This window comes from Triturus cristatus, chromosome 10 (genome assembly GCF_964204655.1).
Source record: "Triturus cristatus chromosome 10, aTriCri1.1, whole genome shotgun sequence".
Classification (NCBI taxonomy): Eukaryota; Metazoa; Chordata; class Amphibia; order Caudata; family Salamandridae; genus Triturus; species Triturus cristatus.
In genome coordinates, this window is record NC_140593.1 from 885,417,232 (window position 1) to 885,440,253 (window position 23,022).

The 23,022-nt window shown below is 41.4% G+C and overlaps 1 protein-coding gene across 17 annotated transcripts in view; it reads right to left on the reverse strand.

Moving 5' to 3' along the window:
• The window catches only part of LOC146796177 (uncharacterized), a 1,057,178-nt gene that overhangs the window by 857,278 nt on the left and 176,878 nt on the right, over positions 1 to 23,022 (reverse strand). For all 17 annotated transcript variants that reach the window (XM_085628582.1, XM_085628595.1, XM_085628592.1 and 14 more), the window contains exons 4-5: positions 7,168 to 7,263; positions 1,225 to 1,344 (exon numbers count right to left, since the gene is read on the reverse strand). In XM_085628582.1, coding sequence (XP_085484708.1) covers positions 1,225 to 1,344; positions 7,168 to 7,263 — 216 coding nt within the window. The remainder of the gene's footprint in view (positions 1 to 1,224; positions 1,345 to 7,167; positions 7,264 to 23,022) is intronic.

Sequence of the window (23,022 nt, forward strand, 5' to 3'; positions counted from 1 at the left end):
AGGTCACAGGGGCAACATTAGTCCCTGATCCCAGGGGGTGCATTTTGAATATTTGGGACGAAGCGGACATCACGCAGACGGTGCAAACATGGGTAGCGTTGGGGATGGCGTTGGCGAAAAGAGACATAGCGCAACAATGGGGAGCCAGGCAGGCTCCGACCCTCCAAAAATGGTGCAATGGTATGGACGACCTAATGGTGACGGAGAAGTCGGTCTATGTGCACAGAAGATGCCCCAAAAAATGGACTAAGATATGGGGGAAGTGGAATGACTATCGAGGGAACATCTGTGAACCCCCGCAGGATGACTCCCTAACGGATGACTCAGACTAACTTAGGGTGTCTGGGGCGGCATCACACAAGCTGTTTGGCACGGTGGGGGAAGAGGGTGTTAAAGTCCTGAGGAGACGGAATGGAACTTTTGAAGCGCGGCAGCAGCTGACACGAGCAAACTGTGATGTACTTGATACTACACGCTATGGTATTGCAGTATTGGTTATATATGAAAATGTTAATAAAAAGAGTTTAAAAAAAAAAAAAAAAGCAATGATCAAGCCCAATATGACGACACTGCCTTGATGAGAACTTTTAATCCACATGGTAACAGACTCTTGTCTTCCACCCACAAGACTGTCATGGCAACATAATAAAACAGAACATTTTTAAAGCGCTTATCTTTTGTGGGATACAAATCTGTCAACTAAAGGATTTACACAGATCTCTCTGCTATGGACACAGCCCAGTAAGCCTTCTTGTAGACTAGAACAAATGATTAACAGCAGCTGTATAGCCCAGATATTAGCTAAACTGTTTTTAGGACCTGCTTGAATTGTAGAGAAAATTCTAGTTTACCTGTTTCATTCATGACTGTGAAGTATTTAAGTGAAAGCCAAACTATCAGATGTAGTGTTAAAGCAGGACTGGGTGGCATTTGATACTCATAGCTTACCATATATAAGAAAATGCCTTTGGACCCTTGACTGCTGCTGTCATATTTCTGGCATGTTAGTGCACCTATGAGTGAGTCTGCATTGGTTTCAACTGGATACAACATCTTACTGGTCTAATCTAGGAACTTCGGAGGAAAAGTTGTTGTAGTGGTTACCCCATCAAGGCAATGGAGCGTCTATGTTCTGCCAATATGACAGCTTCAGGAACAATAACACTGAAGACATCTGTTACTTTAATTCACATATTTTAGAAAGAGCAGAAGAAGGTCTCTCACCTGCTTCACCATGGGTGGTGCATTGTGACATGTGCTCTGCGATGTGCACTGAGACGTACAAGGGCTGGACTCATGTTCCTTTGGTGATGGCTTCTGCTGTTCCAGAAAGTTCAGTACAATCTACATTCAAGAAGAATCCATATTATAGGCATCCAGTAAAATCAGATATAAGAATTATCAAGATTATAATCAACTTATTCTTATGGTGAATTTACCTGTAAAATTACCTTACAAAATCAATTTCCTTGTTAAAGTGAATTTCATTCTTAATGCGAGTTCCATTTAAGAACAAATTTCATTGTGGAACTGCTTTTGCTTGTGCAATGAAATTCCATTTTGGAAAGAATTTCTCTTTAGGAATTAATTTCCCATTCAGAAGGAATATCCATTTTATAAGTCATTTATAATGTAATTTCCTTGCAGAGACCATTCTGCCATTGAGAGACTTCCTTTTTAGAGAGAATCCTCTTTTATTAAGAGTTTAGTTTAAAAAAGTAATCCATTTTATAGAGCATTCCATTTCATTGTCAAATCCAGTTTAATGGGAAATTCCTTTTAGAGGGGTTGTCCATTTTCGAGTCAATTCCATTTGCACAAATTCCTTTACGTTGAATTTCCCTATCAGAATTAATTTCCAGTGTACAATGAATTAGCATTTTGGAATTATTTTCTTTATGGAGGCAACTTTTGTTTAGAATGATTTTTTTTTTAAGGAGCTGAAGGTAAGAGTGAAGTTACTCCTAGAGCAAATACGTTGGTGAGCGAGAAATCTCCCTTGCCTCCCAAGCGATGCGTCAATGGGCAATGAAAGAAATGACAGTATACAACAACTATTACGTCTTAAACCAATTAATACAGACTGGGTGTACAGTATGGTCATGGAAGTGCTATACCTATTTAGTACATCCTAGAAAGAATAGGGTTAGCAGAGGACACTGGGTGAACTTTCAGGTTGAACTGTCTTCAGTTGTCTAGCTGGCTGAGTACCTAGGATGCTAGACCTACAGGCTAGGTGAGTCTTGCATACCTCTTTATCTTGGTGTGTGATGTGCAGAGTACAAAGGAATGAGGTGGTTCTGTCAGTAACTTTGATATAAGCTATGTTGACTTTTAGAGCCAATGGAAGTAGCACTGTGTTGTAGCAGACCCTTTAAATTGGGCAGTGATTATCACACGAAGTGGGTGTTTGCGGTTGGGGAAATTCATCAATCTTGCAAGTTGACATCCTGTCATCGCAGAAAGAACATTTGCTTTTAAGGAAAGCAGATAGACCTAATTGGATCACTCAAGTGAGGACATTGCTATAGAAGATCAAGGGGCGGTATGTCTTCAGGAAATAAAAGGTCTGTTCTTAAAAAAGCACTTTAATTGTGCTGTCACTTTGACTCTCAACTGTTTACAAACCATGCTTTTAGCTCAGCGGTATGTAATTTCCTTTTGGAGAAGGATATATTGTTTATTTGTGCTAAGCACTTTACGCGCACTCTCACTTTATATTTATATGACTTATAGATCAAGCACCTTGTTGAGTCATTCCTCAATTAGGCGCCAGATAAAGATATTTAAGTGCCAAGAGTTTATGCACCTTCAGGGAACCACAAAGATGTTTACAATAATTATTCATTTTAACTGCATTGTCACTTTATTTGTCAATTTGTTCTTAATCATGTTTTTAAATCAACCTTGTGCAAAAGATAAATTCTAGGTAAATCACAATATTGTTCAACACTATTGAGCACTTTGCTCATATTGCCACTTTATATTTATCCGAACCATTGGGGATTAACTCTTCAAATGGGCCAAGGGAACATTAGGCCCAATTGTTTTTATCACCACTAATGGCACTTAACCATCAGGTAGCTAGAGACGGGGTTAGAATTCTCTCTTTTAATGCCAACGGCCTGAATAATAAAATTAAAGCGCGGGCTGTGAAAGAATAGCTAAAAGGCAACTCCCCAGATATTGTCCTCCTGCAGGTGAACCACTGTGTAGCTAATAGGAAACTTCCATTCAATATGTTTCAGCAGTGGCAGGCAGTAGCTATCTTTCTTCAACAGGCATAGCGCAAAGAGGGGTAGCAATATTTTTCAGCAAATTCTTCCCCTTCCAGGTCACATACTCTAAGATAGATAAAGACGGTAGGTGGGATCTAGTTAATGGCATAATTAACAACACTAAGATGACTATAGCGACGATCTAGGCCCCAATGGAGGATAATCCCACTCCCCTGATGGATCTTTATCAAGCATTACTGCTAATAGCTGGCTCGATTATTCTAGGCGGGATTTTGATTATTTACAGAATCCAGGTTTAGATTCTTCGTCAGGGTTGAGGAAACAAAAAAAACACGGGTAGGAGCAGCATTAAAGGAATGCATGACAAATTTAAATGTGAGATTGCTGGCGGTGAAGACATGCAGAGAAAAAAAGAGTATTCATGCTATTTAGCAAAATATAACTCGGCTGCTAGACATGATTATTTCTTATTCTTTAGGGAACGATCACAGGCTAATTGTGCGTATATACAAAATAGTTTTTCAGACCACGTATTGCTAAAACTAGAATTATCTGGTATTGGCAGAAATACAAACACCTCGAAATGGACATTCAATAGAATTGTTTTGGAAGACGAAGACTGGTATGAGAAAATTCACGGGGAGATAGAGGGCTTCTTTCAGATTAATAGGGATACGGCCTCACTGGAGAATGTCTGGGAGGCTTTTAAAGCCACAATCCGGTGGGTTATATCATCTAAGCAGATCGCCACAAGAAAGGCACAGACTATAGAGAGAAACCACCTCGAAGCTAAAGTTAGGTATACAAATGAGCTATAACTAAGGGATAAAAACAGCAGAAATAAACTGGCATTGGGACAGGCGCGCCATGCAAGATTATTATTACACTACAGTCTACACTGCTAACTCTGCTTATCTACAGAAAGTATATGAGGAGAGCAAGTTTACAGGCAAGTTCCTAGCCTGGCAAACAAAAGATAAACAAGCTCAGAATAGACTACATGTACTAAGCGATAAGCTCACTAAGAGCAGTATTACAGACAAAAACATAATAGAAAGCGAGTTTTTTTAGGCATTAAGAGTCCATTTATTCCGTTAGACAAGAAGTGGATACCAGGAAATTAGATTCTTTTTTAGTGGATTACAAATTCCAAAATGAACCATAGACCAATCCACAAGCTTAATGGCCAACGTCTCAATAGAAGAAATGGAAGGAGTGGTCTAAGCAATGGCTAATGGCAAAGCATGAGGGGAAGACGGTATTCCGATTGAGTTCTTCAAAAAGTTTAGCGCAAGTCTGAACTTATGCTATTGGCCAATCATATTTTTCATGGTTTGGGAATACCATCTTCTTTTAGAACAGCTGTTGTCGTTAGCTTTTAAAAAAAAAGATAAAGATAAGGAAGATATAAACTCTTACAGACCCCATCAGTTTGCTGAATTCGGATTACAAGATTATAACCAAATTACTGCTAATAGAATAAGCAGCTGTACTGGGTCTATAATCCATAAAGATCAATGTGGCTTCGTCACAGGGCTACAACTATCTTTTAACACCACTTTTTTAATTGAAGCACTGGATTAATTTAAACAGAACAAAATACCTTCCCAGATCATGCTTTTAGACGCAGAGAAGGCCTTTGACCTTGTTTGTTGGGAAAGCCTATTCTACTCACTTGCTAAATTCGCTTTTCCCTCCGAACTGATCACAGTTATTGCTATTTTTATGAGGCGGCTACGGCTCAAATAATAGTGAATGCCAAGAGGGTGGTTGCTTGTAAAGTAGTTAGGGTGTCAAGACAAGGCTGCCCGCTCTCCCCTCTGCTCTTTGCCTGTTTCATAGAACCCCTAGTTACAGCCATTCATACCTTAAGTAGCACAACGTTCCCAATGCCAGGCATGACTAATATTAAATTATATGCTGACGATATTGCCCTTTTTTTAAAACCTGAAAGGGAAGTGCAATTGCTAATTTTTAACTTGTTTCAGGAATTTCAAATATATTAGGGACTATAAAATCAATACATCCAAGACAGAGATCCTGCTTTGCAATTGCACAGCTGAATCATTATTGACAGATCTAGTTTTATTAGCTAACACAGCGCCCAACAGGTATTTAAGTATATACGTAACGGAAAATATTAATGATCTCTACGCCATAAATTATATTCCCCTCATTAATAAAATAAACAATACGTTGTTAAAATGGAAAGAACTTCCAGTATCGATAATAGACCGAGAGGCTATAATTCGCATGATGATTCTCCCACCATGCATTTTTCTTTTTTTAGCCATTCCTAATGCTCTCCCTGATTTGAAAGAGTATTACTATGCTTATTTTGCACACACCGTACAAAGGTTTTAAACATTAATAGGTATAATAATTTCTTTTTAGATTTGATTTACAAGGAATATTTAATCCAAGATTTTATGCATTTAATAAAACCCCGCAAAAAAGTAAGATATAAAACCCTTCCATGAAGTATTAAACGGAAAAAACAACTGTTTAGGCATTTCTAGATCCCCACTTTAAAGGCAGAAACCTTTCTCTCTGACATCTATGTAGGTCAAGATTTATTACTAGACCCAGCAATTACGGTGAACTAGAGAAGTCAAGGCTTTAGTAAAATAGGAGACTTCTTGCTAGGAGAGTGGAAAACCTGGTCTGAAATAGAACCATTGATTAAACATAGTAAAATTATTATGCAATGGCCATTTGTTAGGAAAATTATTATGCAATGGCCATTTGTTAGGATTAAAGGCTTTTTGTCGGAACTGAACTCCACACTTATTAGCGATGTTAGCGATCTTGCAGGGTATTTAGTAAAACATACACATCGCATTTCAATAAGTGTTTGGTTCTCCCTATTCTGAACTCAAGGGGAAGATAAACTTTGCCAGAAAGCACAGAGAAAGTGGTAAAATCAAGAAGGGTTCAGATTAATAGGTTTAATAGCTCCTTGTTGAAAGCGGCTAACTTTAAGCAGATGCAATTTTATTCTAAATGGCTGCTGTACTGCACTCCGGACTTTTTGCAGAAAGTGAAAACCCAGATCTCATCAAATTGCTTTCGATGTAATTTAGAGGGAGGGGGGGAACTGGACCCATACTATCTGTGGATGCCCGAAATTAGACGGATTCAGAGAGAGTATTTACAAATACTGCCAGGACACACTGAAAGTCCCACAGATACTGGATACTCAGACAATGGTTTTAGGATATTCCACAGATTTAACAGCAACTATCCTACAAAAGAAACAGATATTTATCTTGGTCCTGGCAGCTTGCTTGTTGATCCTGCAGAGGTGGAGATCGGCGGATATTCCAAATTTTACACAGTGATTAAGTAAATTAAGTAGGATTAAGGAGCATGAAAGAAAGTATGCTCTAAGAGCAGGCTCCTATAAGATGTTTAAGGCTCTCTGGGAGAACTCGGGTTCAAATTAGTTAGGGGTTGCTTCGATGTTGGAACAGATATATGTAAAGAACACTGTTAAATCTGACTGTATAATTATTGATGTGAATTATTGAACTTTAGAATTGTTATTGTTTTTACTGTGTATGGTTTTAAACATTGATTCTCACTATGTGGGCATGCTGCTTGTGGCACAAATGTATTCCTTCCTTTTAAAGTCTTTTGTATTAACAATTTATGAACTATCTCCAAATAAAAAATATAAAAACAAAAAAAAGTGAGGACATTGCTGTAGCACTAACATCGTAAGACATATGCAAGGGCCTATAAACAAAATGTTAGCTGACACAATCACTTCTCCAACACCCAAAATTATAAAGAATTTAGCTTGAAGGAAGAGGGCAAGCGTAGCAAGCTTTACATATGCTCATGGCAGGTCAGGGCAGGAGCTTAGAAGGAGATCAAACATTTAGTTCGCTCTTCTCACAGAAACAAGGTACACACTTAGACTCACTTGATTCACCAGTGGTTGGGGGGTATGGCACATGTTGTGGGAGGCACACTGAGATGAGCAGGCACCTGATAGGGTTTCCTTCTGCGGCTTCTGTTCCTGTAAAAGAAAATAGCCAGGATCAAGATAAAAAAACATATCAGTTACTTGCTCGGTTTATACGAATGAATGCGATTAGAATAGATAGGAAACCAGTTGGTAATATTCCTTTATTAACTAAACAGTCCGCAATCCCTACTTCCTCAACATATAAGTTGTCTAGTCTACCTTACTCCTAGGACATCTCTGACCACAACTGTTCCTCAAAAGCAATTCAGGGCCACACTGAAGTATTAAAAATTCAAATGCATGCATGACACTTCACTTCGTATTTTTCACTCTTGAACAATATTAGGGCTCTGGAGCAGCCTGTGGCAGATTAAGCAGGAAATGCAGATTGAAGTTAAGTTGCCCTTTCTGCATGGTCATCCCAGATTATTCGCCTTTTTCTGGACCATATATTTTTTTCTGGCTCTAGAACTCTGTGCACTTTACCCCTGCTAACCAGAGATAAAGTGCCTGTGCTCCCCCTTTAACAGGGTAAAGTTGGCATAACCTTAATTGGCATATTTAACTTACCTATAAGCCCCTAGTACATGGTACAAAGTGTACAGAGGGTTGTACATTAAATAGCATTAGTGGACTGCAGCATCCATTGTGCCATCAAGTACAGTGACAGCGCAAACATGACAACAGGCCTACCTTTTGTAGCCTGGCAGGAGCAGTTTTAAATTGGACCTGCCAAAAAAATTTATAGGTCACACCTATGAAGGCCTTGCTGACCATAAGAAATGATCCATGGTATGTAAAAGTAGGACATGTATGAATTTAATGTTAAACATGTCCTTACAGTGAAAGAATTCCCAAAAGCGATTTAACTTTAGCAAGGCTGGCTGCTCCAAAGGAAAACACTGGGTTACATTATTATATTTAATAATCCTAATTTTGGTTAAAAAATAGCTCGAAAAATAATTAAACAATTTTAATACTAATTAAAAGTCCAATTCAATCTTGAAGTGAGATTGCTGATAAATATTAAGGAAAAGGTACTTTTTAGAAAGTTACCTTTCACTGCCTAAAGCCTATTTGCGTTCACTCTCCCACTTCTGCCAGACAGTAATTAGCATTTCAATAGGTGTGGCAGGGTGAAAAATGCTTCCCAAGAGCAAACAATAGGCTGACCTGAAAGGGCAGAGATGAGCCTCCCAAACCTGACAGAATATGCAGGAGGGTGCTTTGAGCATCCTTTTTGACATTACATACAATAATCTTGGCGCTGAAAGGATGGGAAATAGGATGCTAACCGATTCTTTTGTATTTACTGTCTGATCACTGGAAACCCCTGCCTTTTTCTACCAGACAAGTCTGGGTTTTTACATATAACACTAGAGGCACACCTGAAAGGAATGGTAACATGATTCCAAAACAATTTTTGTGAATCTACTGTTGTATTGCTGGAAACTCCTGTTTTTTTCTACCAGACTTCTGTCTCTATGTTTATTAGGGGTAACTTACTCAAACTTAATTTTAATGTTAAATGTGGTTGGACACTAGGATTACCCAAGTACACTCCCCACACAGACATTCAGCGCCCAGGTTCGGTGTAGTCGATGACTTTCGCCATCTATAAAATGCCCAAAGTATGGTTGGCCTCAGGAACTTTTACTTTATTGGTCACGACGTGCCCAGGAGTAAGTTCTATGCACTAGCTCATACCAGGCATAATATAATTGTGGCATCTCCACACGCCCACTTCAGAACACTCATGGACATGAGGAAGATCGAAAGATGACTAAACCCGTTGTCTGTGACCAGGGAAGAGCTTTGAAATGGGTAGACCTGCGCTCTCTTGTATCCAGGACAAGCTATAAGAGGCCTTTTCAAGCAACTGCCCAGATGACCAGTGGTGACTGGACACTGCTGTTTGGCTGGCCTATGCCAAACATCTTACGAGTCTCCCCTGATGTCCTGGGGGCTTTAGAAGTGTACGCCAGTGATGGATTTTGACCTAAAGGGCTAAAAGTATGAAGGTAAATTCATTGACCAGGGCGAACATGGTAGGTGTATCCAACTCGCGCACCATCGCAGTCAGCGTCAACCTGCACCTAGGTCCGAGTCTACCACGACCATTAACAAGCTGTGGCACTTTAACTGGGGTTTTATCATTTTGTTTATGAAATTTTACTCTATTTTGTTAGTTCATTTTGGTATTTTTATTGTTATGTACAACAACTTTATTACTCTTTTGGTACAGCATAAATACTTTACACAGTTTTAAGCCTGTCTGCTCTGTGCCATAGCGACTAGGGGGCTGAGCTCAGGTTAGTTTAGCAACTTTGAGGATTCACTGACAAGGGTTGTGGTTATTACTTTAGGTGAGTAGTCACTTACTCTGAATAATAAAACAATGTCTTTCATAGATAACCTAGAATACATAGAAAAAGTGTCACCAGATGTGATTCCATCCTCTTTGCCTCAGAGATCAGTCTCACTGAGGAAACAAAATAATGACTTGAGGTATGGTAAGGACTACCATGGTAATAGATTGCTGACAGGGCACCACGACAATGGGCCATAAGAATCTCCAGTAAAAAGTGCATGTAGCTCTTAGGCTTACTTACATTGCAGTAGTATCTACTTTAAAGTTCTGTGACCAATCTGCAAGTCACGATTTATATCTGAATATGGACTTTAACTAATTTGATGAAATGAGTATCACTGGATTCAGTGTTCTACTACTCCACGGGCCTAAAGAAAAATCCCTAAATGGTTGCATTTATTTTACTGAAAACCTTGCAATCTCCGAACACAGACATTTCTAAATCAACCGTCCCTACCTCAAACTCCCAACATGTATATTTATGAGCAAGCACCACCTTTGTATTTAGCTCATTCATCCTGACAATAGACTGACCGATTTAATCATACAAAAAAATAAAGCTTCACCTCTCCTGATTTATAGCCCCTCCCCACACTTAACAATGGTAACAAATAGCATATTAAACTCGGTGCATCTGAATGTGTGGGGGTGTGTGTGTGTGTGTTACAGCACAAAAGTCTAATTCCAGTTTACTTCCACAGTACAGTGAAACTGACTTGATCATTTGTATCTCTATATCACATGTAAAACATATTTAATGTACATCAGATTACTCATGATGTAAACCAACAGTTTGTACAAACTGCAACATAAGCTGTAAAATATCTAATTTGAAATTCTTCACACATGTTCATTGTAATATTTTGTGGAAATGTTGTGGTCAAACAACATTCAACAACATGTAATGTGAACACCCTTCAACACTTGTACCCATGCTTACTTAAATCTTCACATGGTGATACACTAGGCACTTCTAATACCCTAATATCACTGCACCATTGCCTCAGCGATATGAATCTAATTTTAGCTATGTGTTCCATGTTCACCCTTAAGCTGGAGCCTGAAATCTTTTAAAGCTGAGCATCATTAGCAGGCCAACAAATGTTCGATTGGCAACCTCTACTACACCTCAATTGAGGGTACTGAACCTCTTAGACAATCCATACAAGTCATATTTATTTTCATGTTATCATTGCAGCGATTCACTGTAACTGTATTCATGTCCTGCACTAGTTCTACAACTAGAAATCCCCGCTGAATTGATTTGAATTATTTCAACCTTTTCGTCATCCCTACCAAGAATAAACACACACCGCCCATATGCGGCAGGTGGCTTAGACCTGCCAAATTTTGAGCTGTATTATCAGTGCGCCCAGGCCCATTATGCGCACTACTGGACAAGCGGTCCGCGGTACACAGCGCAAGTGGCCACGGAGCATTGGCTTGCTGACTCCGTGCCGCTGGCCGGGGCATTGTGGCGGCGCCCCTCCCGAAGGGAACGCAATCCTGATACTGTGGAGTGCACGAGCCACGCTTGGGAGTGGATCATGAAACGGACGGGAATGCCTTTGTTGTACTCTCCGCTTCTCCCGCTCGTGTATCATCCCCGCATGCCTCTTTTGCAGGAGGGAGTTTTCAACAAACTGAAGCAACACAGGGGGCTAAACACGTGGGGAGACTTATATAGGGATGGCAGATTCATCACGCTGTAGCAGCTTTGTTCCGACCCTCCCACCACCACCATGGAAACCTTCCTGTACATCAGGCTCCGAGCCGGAGTTCAGGCCGTCACGCCGGACTATCCATTAGAACCGGCGACGTCGCCCCAGTTGCATGCAGTGCTGCGGGCTACTACCGCCTCTCACCTGGTGTCGGCCCTATACCGTTCAATATACTCGGGACGGAGTATGTGCAATGTACTGCACGCAGCAAATGGGAGGAGGAGTTGGGGCAACCGTTGACCAACCGTGACTGGTTGTTTAGCTGCAAACAGACGGAGCAAGTGGCTGCTAGCAGTAGGCTTCGTGTCACACACTATAAGTTTGTTCAACGCTACTACTACACCCCCGTGAAACTGCATCGGTTTGGGTTGACGGAGGACGCTAGGTGCGATAGGTGCGGGGTCGAGGGGGCTGACATGCTGCATCTGGCGTGGGCATGCCCCTCCGTATATGCGTTTTGGGCTCTGGTGTTTGACGCGGTGGGGAAAATGATTGCTGCCCCTCTGCCGCCGACCCCACAAACGGGTATTTTGGGATGTACGGAGAGCATGCCGGCACCTCATAGAAAATTTGGCTCTTTTTGCCTTCTCCTCGCTAAGCGCAAGGTGGCCTGCAGGTGGGGAGAGGACGTGCCCCTAAGTTTAAGAGCTGGCTGGAGGATCTGATGCGTTGGCAGGAAGAATTAACTTTGTATGCGGACCTTCTGCCAGCCGCCTCCAAGCCCAAGGACATATGGGACCCTTTAAGGGGGTATCTGCTTCAGACCCCTCTGACACACGTACATACCGATGCTTCTGTGTCCTGAGCTGGCCGTGCGCCGGGGCGTCTGGGGTGCGGTGTGGGGGTGCGGGGCCCCTGCTGCCGGATCCCCTCTGCTTGTGCGGGCTGTCTGGGCCCTTATGGCCTAACATTGATATTGAAGTGTGTGACTGGCGGGGTTGTGGAGGTATCGGTTGGCGTCTCGGCGGAGGCGCAAGCTGCGGGGCTGCTGTACCTTGCCTACTTGGCGGGGCCCCTTGTACATAAATGCTGGCGGGGGTCATAACTCAGGGTATATGTGCTAGCCGAACCCCTCCCTATTGTTTTTTGGTTCTTTTTCCCTTTTTTATACTGTGATGACACTGATTGTTCCAGGTTGCCTTTTGTATCGCCTGGCGTTATTGTGACTATATGTTTTCACGCGGCCGGCCCAGGTGGGTTGTAGGCGACATGCTGTGGTAATGTTCCAAAATGTGATGCTTCCTGACTAACGTACATTGCTGCCGGCCCCGGCGGGGTTGTAGGCGGAAGACAGCTGTGTCAGAATGGTTGGGTTTTTCTTAATAAAGGTTTAAAAAATAAAAATAAAAAAAAAGAATAAACACACACACCAGAATGCCGATCGGAACTTTTCACCCGCTCCAACATGACTGACCTAGGTGAGTGGTCTAGCTCTGCGGCCTATTTAAAGCATTGTCCTAACCAAGCATCCTTCGTCGGGAATCCACGAACATTGGCCCAGCACCCAAGCAGCCAGAAGCCAAGCAACGCTGTTGCCTCTGCCCAAGTAAGTACTCTGGGTCCCCCTGTTGTACTAGATCACAGCGTTTGCACATAACTAAATGTTGATACCAGTTTTCCCTTGCTCTATAGAATCGCCTATTGACTTAACGATTTACAACAGGGTCACGATTGAGAACCATATGCTTAAGTAATGTCCCTTATGCTTTCACTTTTCAACCAGCATTTGGCGTTTGTTACTGCAGCGCCTGCGTGTAACTGAATATTTAAACCCACAGAATCGCTGGCTGTATCACAGATTCATTCCACAACTTGATTTCACAGCTGTTATAATTACGCCTGCAAACGATGGAAGCATTCTGAACTCATTTCAAGAGCACACCCTCAAAACAAGTTTCAGTAAGTACATCAATGCCCCTCATTCACCACTTTAACATCACCCCTCAAATGTATGAGGGCGTCTAATAGAGTTCCCTTCTTTGGCCATAAAAACTTGGGAATGTATACCATTTGCTACTTCTAAGACTGCGGAGCCCACGTTACCTTGATTATCTCAGAAAGTAAGTTCCATATAATTAACTTATGGCTTTCTGAGAGGGGATAACAGATGCCAAACTTACAATTGGTTTCTTTTGTTCTGTATGATTAGTTCTCCTCTAGAAGTGGGCTCTCATGTGGAGGTGAGCTTAATCTACCTCTTCAGCATAAGTTAATGGAATTCCATTAATCTCCGGCTAATAACAGGCATGAGACTTTTATCTTTCATTTGGGAAGGTTTGACCATTGCTCGACACTTGTAGGAAGCTAGCTCTCTATGTGATATATCAATAATGTGATACACTGTGTAAAGAGTCCAGGGGTTCCCTTGCTAGTGGACAGGGCTTGCTATGCAATTCCAAAGTGCTCTCTTAGGGTGCACTTTGTGTGCTAAAACGGATCCCCTTTGCCCTGAGCCTAACACCAGTACCTTTGCTCCCACAACCTTGTGGCCTGCTCGTGAGCAGCCACCAATCAGAGGCTCCATATCCACCATTGTATAACACTGGGCCTCAGCACTCTAAACCCGGCCGCCCTAGTGCCGCTGAAGGTGCTTTTAGAGGGCATCCTCGACCCTGGGGGACCCTGGTTCTAACTCCAGAAACCCAACTCCCACAAACAAGTACTTACCTGTAAACCGGAAACTTAATTTGCTCCCATTGGATTGCATCGACTGCTTTTCTTTGAAAATTCTTTTAAGTGTGAAGTTGGTTTGTATGAAACCTTGAAAAACTGCATACGAGTGAAAACTGAACTGCTTATCTTTTGTCTAGGAGATGTCCCAGTGTGATATCTAGGCATAACACACCGAGTAGCAAAAGTAACTTAAAAAGTGATCCAAGAACTAACGTGCACAGTAATCTATAATGTAACTGAAAAGTATTTGAACTGTTGACTTACCTGTAAATCAACCAACTGCATTTGAACCTGCATTCAACTGTAATTCACTGCATAAACCTTGCAAAGTATTATTTCACTTACCTGTACCAGGCCTGGCTGGGTTCTAGAAATAAAATAACTAAATAATATTTTTATACAAACAAATTGGTCTGAGTTCAGTCTTTGAGTGTGTGACATCATTTCTTGCCTGAGTTTGAACAATAAATGCTTAACACTACCCTCTGATAAAGCTTTACTACTTGCAACACTACCACAAATAGAGAGTAAGGTATTATCTACTTTTCCCACTGCCTACCTTTGGGGTTCCACTGGACTGTGCACACTATACCTTACTTTGGTATAGTATATACAGAGCAAGCTTCCTACAGAGGGCAGATAGGGTTTCAATCTGGTGAAACTACGATGGACTCGGGTTCTGGAGGGCTGAAGAACCTTGTTGGCACTGTTGGCCCACTGCAGCACGGACTGGAGGCAACGGGGGCAGTGGTGGCTTCGGGTGTCGGACTTACGGTGGTTCCAGAGGCCTCACATTCTTTTCTTTGGAGTTTCTGCTTGAACAGGTCAGCTGTTCTCGGAAGTCTTGAGTCTTTGTCGAAGGCAGAACGTCCTTCAAGGGTGCTGGGGTCACACATGCAGGACGAGTCGACTGTGGTGCAGTTTTAGACAAGGGCTGCAGATAGGCTGGCGGGGCTGGGGGCAAGTCAGGTGCTCTCTTCGGTCTTTTGCAGGTCTTCGGTTTCCTCTTTCTTCTTGGGTCGTTAGGATCTGTTTCTCTGGTGTCAGGGACTCCCCTAAATACTGCATTTAGGGGTGTTGGTAGTGTGTATGGCATTGGCCAATGAGCTACTGATCCTTGGGGTCAATACGCCCCCTATATAACCACTTCATGTGATAAGTGAGCATAACTCTGGCCGTTTGGAATCAACATTGTTCCGCAAAAGTACAGCAACAAACGCCACCCTTGAAGCAACGAGCTTCCACCAACCCTCCCTAGTGTCAAGCATACCATACGGAGAATTTCTCCGACTTCGTAGACTGTGCAGTGAGGAAGAGGAATGGAAGAAACAAAGTGCAGGCACAATCAACAGATTCCTTAAGAGAAAATACAACAAAAACACTGTGAAACAGTGTTGGAACAGAGCTAATCAGAAAACCTGGGAAGAGTGCTTGACACAAACTAAAGAGTCAGAGACCAAGGATGAACCAATAAGATTAATCTTGGATTACACTTTGGAATCTAAAGAAATCGTGAATGTGATTCAAAAAAATTGGAAAATACTACAACTGGATGGGACTGTGGGAAAAATAATGGGACCTCACCCTGTAATAACTTACAGAAGAGCTCCAAACCTAAAAGACAGATTGGTGCACAGTCATTTTAAATCGAATAAAGCACAAACAACATGGCTAAAGAAGACTGGCTTCATTAAGTGTCAAAATTGTAAGATGTGCCAAATTGCTAAACCCTCAAGTGAGATCACAATGGCAAACAAAAAAACTTGCAAAATCAAACAATTAATATCGTGTAAGAGCCAATACACGGTTTACATCATTGAATGTCCCTGCAAATTAAAATATGTGGGAAGTACTATTTGTGAGTTAAAGAAAAGAATCTTGGAACACACGAGGGCCACCAAAAACAAGGACAAAAATAATGCGGTAGCAAGGCACATGGAGACACACCACAACAGCAATTGGAAGTCCTTAAAGTTTTACGGAATTGAAACTGTACCAATCAACACACGAGGAGGAAATCGGGAGAGATTATTGAGGCAAAAGGAATCACGACATATTATTAACTTTAGAAGCATGACACCGTTTGGTCTGAACCAGTCGGAAGAACTATACATACATCTTTAGACAGTAACACAAATATATTGACTTTTTTCATTAACACTGCTATATTTTTGAACAACATGGTTACACTGTGTAAACAAGTTCTGTAATTCACTATGAATATGATCTTCTAAATTCATAGCACTGTCTTCAAGATGTAGGCCCACCAGAGGACACACTGCAATGTCAACCCACTAGAGGGTATTCATTTACAATGTTGTTTTGAAATTGACAATACAGCAATGTCGACCCACTAGAGGGTTCTTATTTACGATGTAATGTTGAAATTGACAACACTTGGTTTTGGGTTTAACCATGAAATTTGTTTCATTTTTGATCCTTAATGGCATTGCATCAAGCTTTATTTGTGACATTTAGCCTTTCGTTAAAAAATCCATATGAACACATAAGCAAACATGAGTTAATGAATGGGACTACATCTCCCAGAAACCCGGGGAACTCTAAACCGCCCCGCACATGACAGGAAAGGAAGGTGTGTCAATTTCCTGTTTTTTTTTTGTTTAAAAAACTTGATTTGAAAGTAGTAAATTAACCGTGAGCAAGTCAGCGGACGCTGACGAAACGCGTTGGTTTTTCTTGTGCATCTCGGAACCTGTGGATTTGTGAATAAAAATTAAGGATTATTACAACTCGCTGGAGTGCGACCCTATCTTTTCTTTTTAAACGGAGAAAAATTGTTGGCATATTAGCGGCGGTCCAAGCCGCAAGGACCCCGCACCTTCAAACAGAGCGCCATTTAATCCGGAACCGTTGGACGCCTTTGTAAATTATTATTCACCGGATGGTGCTCGCCGATCACTCAGAAAGAACACGCTGAACCAAACGAACACGCCACTCGAAGCCGGGACGTCAGGTAAGGGTGGATGTGTGCAAATGATGGTTTCAATGCGTGTATTGACACTCAGTCCTTATAAATTGCAGTGATTGCATCGGCTACTGAGGTGGGACGAAAACAAACAAAGCATTCAGAAATTAACGGCAACATACTTTCATTGAAAAGGGCCATATTTGAATTATTTTAGATCGCTTTGCTACAAAGTAGTCCCAACAGCGAGAATCACTTTAACCCATAAAAACAAATCCACAGTAGAGACGCAGTATGGATAAACGTGAGGCCAAAAGACTGGAACAGATATCGACCATGTTTGACAAAGGCACTGTGCAGCAGGATTCCACAAAAAAAACGAATATACCAGACAAAACTGATATAAAAAGCAAAATAAGATCATGGGAAAGGCTCAGCAAAAAGGAAATAAACAAATTTTGGGAACTGGTAACCCTGCAGAAATATTTAGAAGTGGGAAGAGTCCCCAGAGGATTGAGAATTATGCTGATGCCTAACCATCAAGATTCTACAAATGATCTGTTACAAGAGTGGGGAGAACATACTCTTAATTCATCTCTCGGATTAATCAAAATACTGGTCAAACACATTGAGATTGCCCTTAATAAAATCAAAGACCAACTAAAAGAAGTGGAAAAAGATCTAGAGAGTGCAAAACTCAACCCGGAAATGCAAAAATTCAAGGATGACTTAGAAACCCAAATAAATAAACATGAGGATGTGGTCCGTCAAAGAAAACATAACAAATTTATCCGTGATGCAAATGATTACGCCCAGGGGAGAATATTCACGTTTGCACGGAAATTTGATCCTTTTAAACAGCAAGGAATGGCAGCCTCAGCGGGAACATCTAGCAGCTTCTCATCCCTAGCCTCTACAGATTTAAGCACAGAGGAGCAGGAGCTAACAACAGAAGGGGCGAGGTCAACTTTTTTAGGGGACATGCGCCTAGTTCTGCAACAACGACAGTGGGAACAAAACCAAATGCCCCAAAGACAAAACAGAGGAAGGGGAAGGGGGAAAACCTGGTACCAAAGAAGACGCAACGAAGGGGAAGAAGAACCCAGCACCTCAAGCGAAAGGATTGGTACAAAGACAAGAAGTATGAGGCAACGAACGGATCAATAAGTAATGAACTTCAAGTGGTCAACCTCTCAAACAGGGAACTATCAGAACCGGAAATCTCACTCTTAAAAAGAGGAATAAATTTTTGTCCGGTCAAACAAATGGACTTAGCACAAACCAGAGTTGATCTCTATCTGTATGTCCGCAAAATAAAATTAGCAAAACACTTTCTAGAAAACCCGAAAAAACCGAGGATTGGCCATATGGCGGAAACCCCCACGTCAACCTTATTGGCAAAAGAGGCTGATGACTATCTCACACTACTTAACCTAAATGCGGAGGAAGGGGGGGAGATACCCCTGCAGTCAGCAATCCCACAATTAGGGGCCAGTCTCAGCAACAAACGCTCAAAATCCAAATTTTACCCCCAGCTGCCACCGGGCAACAAAATTGATGAATTTCAGGAGGCAGTTATCCATGATTTGTATAAAATCAACAAAGTGAACCGCAAGGAGAATTTGACAAAAGCGGAAAAGGAGGCTTTGGATAAATTAGCCAATGATAAGGAAATCGAAATTAAGATGGCGGACAAAGGGGGCAACGTGGTCATATGGGACCGTCAACTGTACATCACTGAGGCACAACGCCAGTTGCAAAATGAAAGATATTATGAGAAATTAAGTACAAACCCCACCATGTCATATCAGTTGGAAATGGAAAACAATCTAAATATGTGGACAGCAAAACACTTGATAGATGAAGAAGAACGAAAATATCTATCTGTGGATTTCCCTAAACTTGCGACAATGTATTTTCTCCCGAAAATACACAAAGACTGTAAGACACCACCAGGCAGACCAATTTTGTCAGCGAAAGGGTCCCTTTTTGAACCCATGGCCAATTACATCGACCATTTTTTAATCCCACATGTAGTGAAATTAGAATCTTACATCCGAGATACTACTGATCTCCTAAATAATCTGCGTGATGTGACCTGGCAAAACAATTTTTTGTTAATAACAATGGACGTAATTGCTTTGTACACGAACATCGATAATGATTTAGGGTTGAAAGCCATCAAATTCTTCCTACAAGAAAGAAATATTCATTTTAAAGACCATAACAATATGTTATGTGATATGATTCTGTCCTGCCTCACTTGCAACATCTTTCTCTTTGGAGATGACCTCTATCGTCAAAAGAATGGGGCGGCCATGGGTTTTTTTTTTAGCCCAAGCTATGCTTGCCTAGTAATGGGCTGGTGGGAGCGAGAGGTGGCCTGGAACAAACAACATGAACGACACAAACAAAATTATCAAATGGGCAAGATTTATTGATGATCTATTGATAATTTGGAACGGAAATGAGAAGGAATTCAGTGAATATTTTGAAATTCTCAATAACAGTGTCGCGAGTTTGAAATTCACATATTAAACAAACAAGAATAAGATCAACTTCTTGGATGCCACAATATATGTGAAAAATGGCCGTTTGGAATCAACATTGTTCCGCAAAAGTACAGCAACAAACGCCACCCTTGAAGCAACGAGCTTCCACCAACCCTCCCTAGTGTCAAGCATACCATACGGAGAATTTCTCCGACTTCGTAGACTGTGCAGTGAGGAAGAGGAATGGAAGAAACAAAGTGCAGGCACAATCAACAGATTCCTTAAGAGAAAATACAACAAAAACACTGTGAAACAGTGTTGGAACAGAGCTAATCAGAAAACCCGGGAAGAGTGCTTGACACAAACTAAAGAGTCAGAGACCAAGGATGAACCAATAAGATTAATCTTGGATTACACTTTGGAATCTAAAGAAATCGTGAATGTGATTCAAAAAAATTGGAAAATACTACAACTGGATGGGACTGTGGGAAAAATAATGGGACCTCACCCTGTAATAACTTACAGAAGAGCTCCAAACCTAAAAGACAGATTGGTGCACAGTCATTTTAAATCGAATAAAGCACAAACAACATGGCTAAAGAAGACTGGCTTCATTAAGTGTCAAAATTGTAAGGTGTGCCAAATTGCTAAACCCTCAAGTGAGATCACAATGGCAAACAAAAAAACTTGGAAAATCAAACAATTAATATCGTGTAAGAGCCAATACACGGTTTACATCATTGAATGTCCCTGCAAATTAAAATATGTGGGAAGTACCATTTGTGAGTTAAAGAAAAGAATCTTGGAACACACGAGGGCCACCAAAAACAAGGACAAAAATAATGTGGTAGCAAGGCACATGGAGACACACCACAACAGCAATTGGAAGTCCTTAAAGTTTTACGGAATTGAAACTGTACCAATCAACACACGAGGAGGAAATCGGGAGAGATTATTGAGGCAAAAGGAATCACGACATATTATTAACTTTAGAAGCATGACACCGTTTGGTCTGAACCAGTCGGAAGAACTATACATACATCTTTAGACAGTAACACAAATATATTGACTTTTTTCATTAACACTGCTATATTTTTGAACAACATGGTTACACTGTGTAAACAAGTTCTGTAATTCACTATGAATATGATCTTCTAAATTCATAGCACTGTCTTCAAGATGTAGGCCCACCAGAGGACACACTGCAAGGTCAACCCACTAGAGGGTATTCATTTACAATGTGGTTTTGAAATTGACAATACAGCAATGTCGACCCACTAGAGGGTTCTTATTTACGATGTAATGTTGAAATTGACAACACTTGGTTTTGGGTTTAACCATGAAATTTGTTTCATTTTTGATCCTTAATGGCATTGCATCAAGCTTTATTTGTGACATTTAGCCTTTCGTTAAAAAATCCATATGAACACATAAGCAAACATGAGTTAATGAATGGGACTACATCTCCCAGAAACCCGGGGAACTCTAAACCGCCCCGCACATGACAGGAAAGGAAGGTGTGTCAATTTCCTGTTTTTTTTTTGTTTAAAAAACTTGATTTGAAAGTAGTAAATTAACCGTGAGCAAGTCAGCGGACGGTGACGAAACGGGTTGGTTTTTCTTGTGCATCTCGGAACCTGTGGATTTGTGAATAAAAATTAAGGATTATTACAACTCGCTGGAGTGCGACCCTATCTTTTCTTTTTAAACGGAGAAAAATTGTTGGCATATTAGCGGCGGTCCAAGCCGCAAGGACCCCGCACCTTCAAACAGAGCGCCATTTAATCCGGAACCGTTGGACGCCTTTGTAATATGTAAATATATATATATATATATATATATATATATATATATATATATATATATATATATATATATATATATATATCTCTATCAACAGCTTGTACTTCCTTTATCAAGGAACTCCCGGGTGATTTAATGTTGATTTATTTCATCAAAAAAGCAAAAGCGGGACGCGTTTCGGCTTGCGCCTTTCTCGGCCGCTATACTCATTACAGATTTAGCTCCGCTATTTTGCAGTTGCGTTTGTGTAATGACGTCTTTTTCATAGACATAGAAAACGGACATCCATTCAATGCCGATAATCTATTTTGGCCGCCATTTATAAATGGTCTACCATGATTTAAGAAACAACTATGTACAATTCTCAAATGATGTATCATATACACAATTAGGCCCTGGATAGGCAATTTTATCAATTTCGATACAATCTAAATCACAGTGAGTATTAAGCAAGGTGCTAGCTAACAGGTTGTCACTCTCCCTGCCCAGATTAATTCACATTGACCAAACAGGGTTCCTTCCGTCCCGTAGTACCTCATTAAACACAAGGAAGTTGCACCACCTAATGACAGAAGCCCCGAGACTTTACCCACACGCGGGCTGTCTCTCTTTTGATTTAAGACAAGCCTTTGATTCCATTAGATGGGAGTATATGGAATTTGGAATCCCGGAGGGGTATATCGCCTGGTAACGATTACTCTATGCACCCCTACGGCGCGAGCACGAACTGGTGGCTATATCTCGGAGGAATACCCCATACACAAAGGGACCAGGCAGGGCTGTCTCCTCTCCCCACTAATCTTCAAACTAGCATTGGAACCATTAGCGATAACACTGCGGAAGGACTTTGCAGATCAGGGCATAGCGATAGGGAGCCTGACACACCTGTTCTCAGCATATGCGGACGACATTATTTTGTACTTACAGGACCTTACTTTGCCATTAGCCTCAATATACGGCACATTCCGCCAATTTGAACTAATATCTGGGTTGGCTATTAATGTGGGGAAATCGCATGCTTTTTTCTTCATGGACCATGCGGGTATTGACAGTATGGCCTTTGGAGATGCACAGTTGAAAGTGGCCCAGACTACTTTCAAGTACCTTGGCATACAAATCTACAGGGCACACGAAGATATGTTAGATGGAAATTTGCACAAAGCAATCCGTGCCCTGCGGTCCAGTATAGTGTTCTGGAAAGCATTACCACTCTCTGTCGTGGAGAGGGTGGCCATAGCAAAAATGGTGGTGCTGCCAAGACTCTTGTACTATTTTATGAACTTGCCGCTCAATGTGCCGCAGGCCACGTTTAAACTACTGAACACGATGCTCACTGAACTCATTTGGGGGAACGGCAGACGGCGTATAAGCCTAAAAAAGCTACAAGTAGGAACGCAAATGGGCGGCCTGGCTGTCCCGGATTTGAGAGCATACTACTATGCAAGTCAACTACAATGGTTATCTTACCGAACAGTAGGGTGTAACTTGCAAGAAATAGGATTCTCGATGGCAGACATTGACAATGGCGCATTACACAAGCTATTATTACCTGGTAGTAGACTGCCAGGCGACCTCCCCCCGCTGTTGGCCATGGCACTCCGCTGCTGGAAAGCTCCACTGCAATATACACAGGCGCCCCCAGCATATGCAGGTAACATTCCCCTGATGGGGATCCCACTACCTGGAGGCACAATTACGAAACGCAAGCTGACGCCATGGATAGAGGCAGGAGTTAGCACGGTGTCAGATCTATTAGGCGATGGAATACTTCTAGATCATGATACCTTTGTAAACGAAACAGGGGTCCCGGTACACTTGTACATC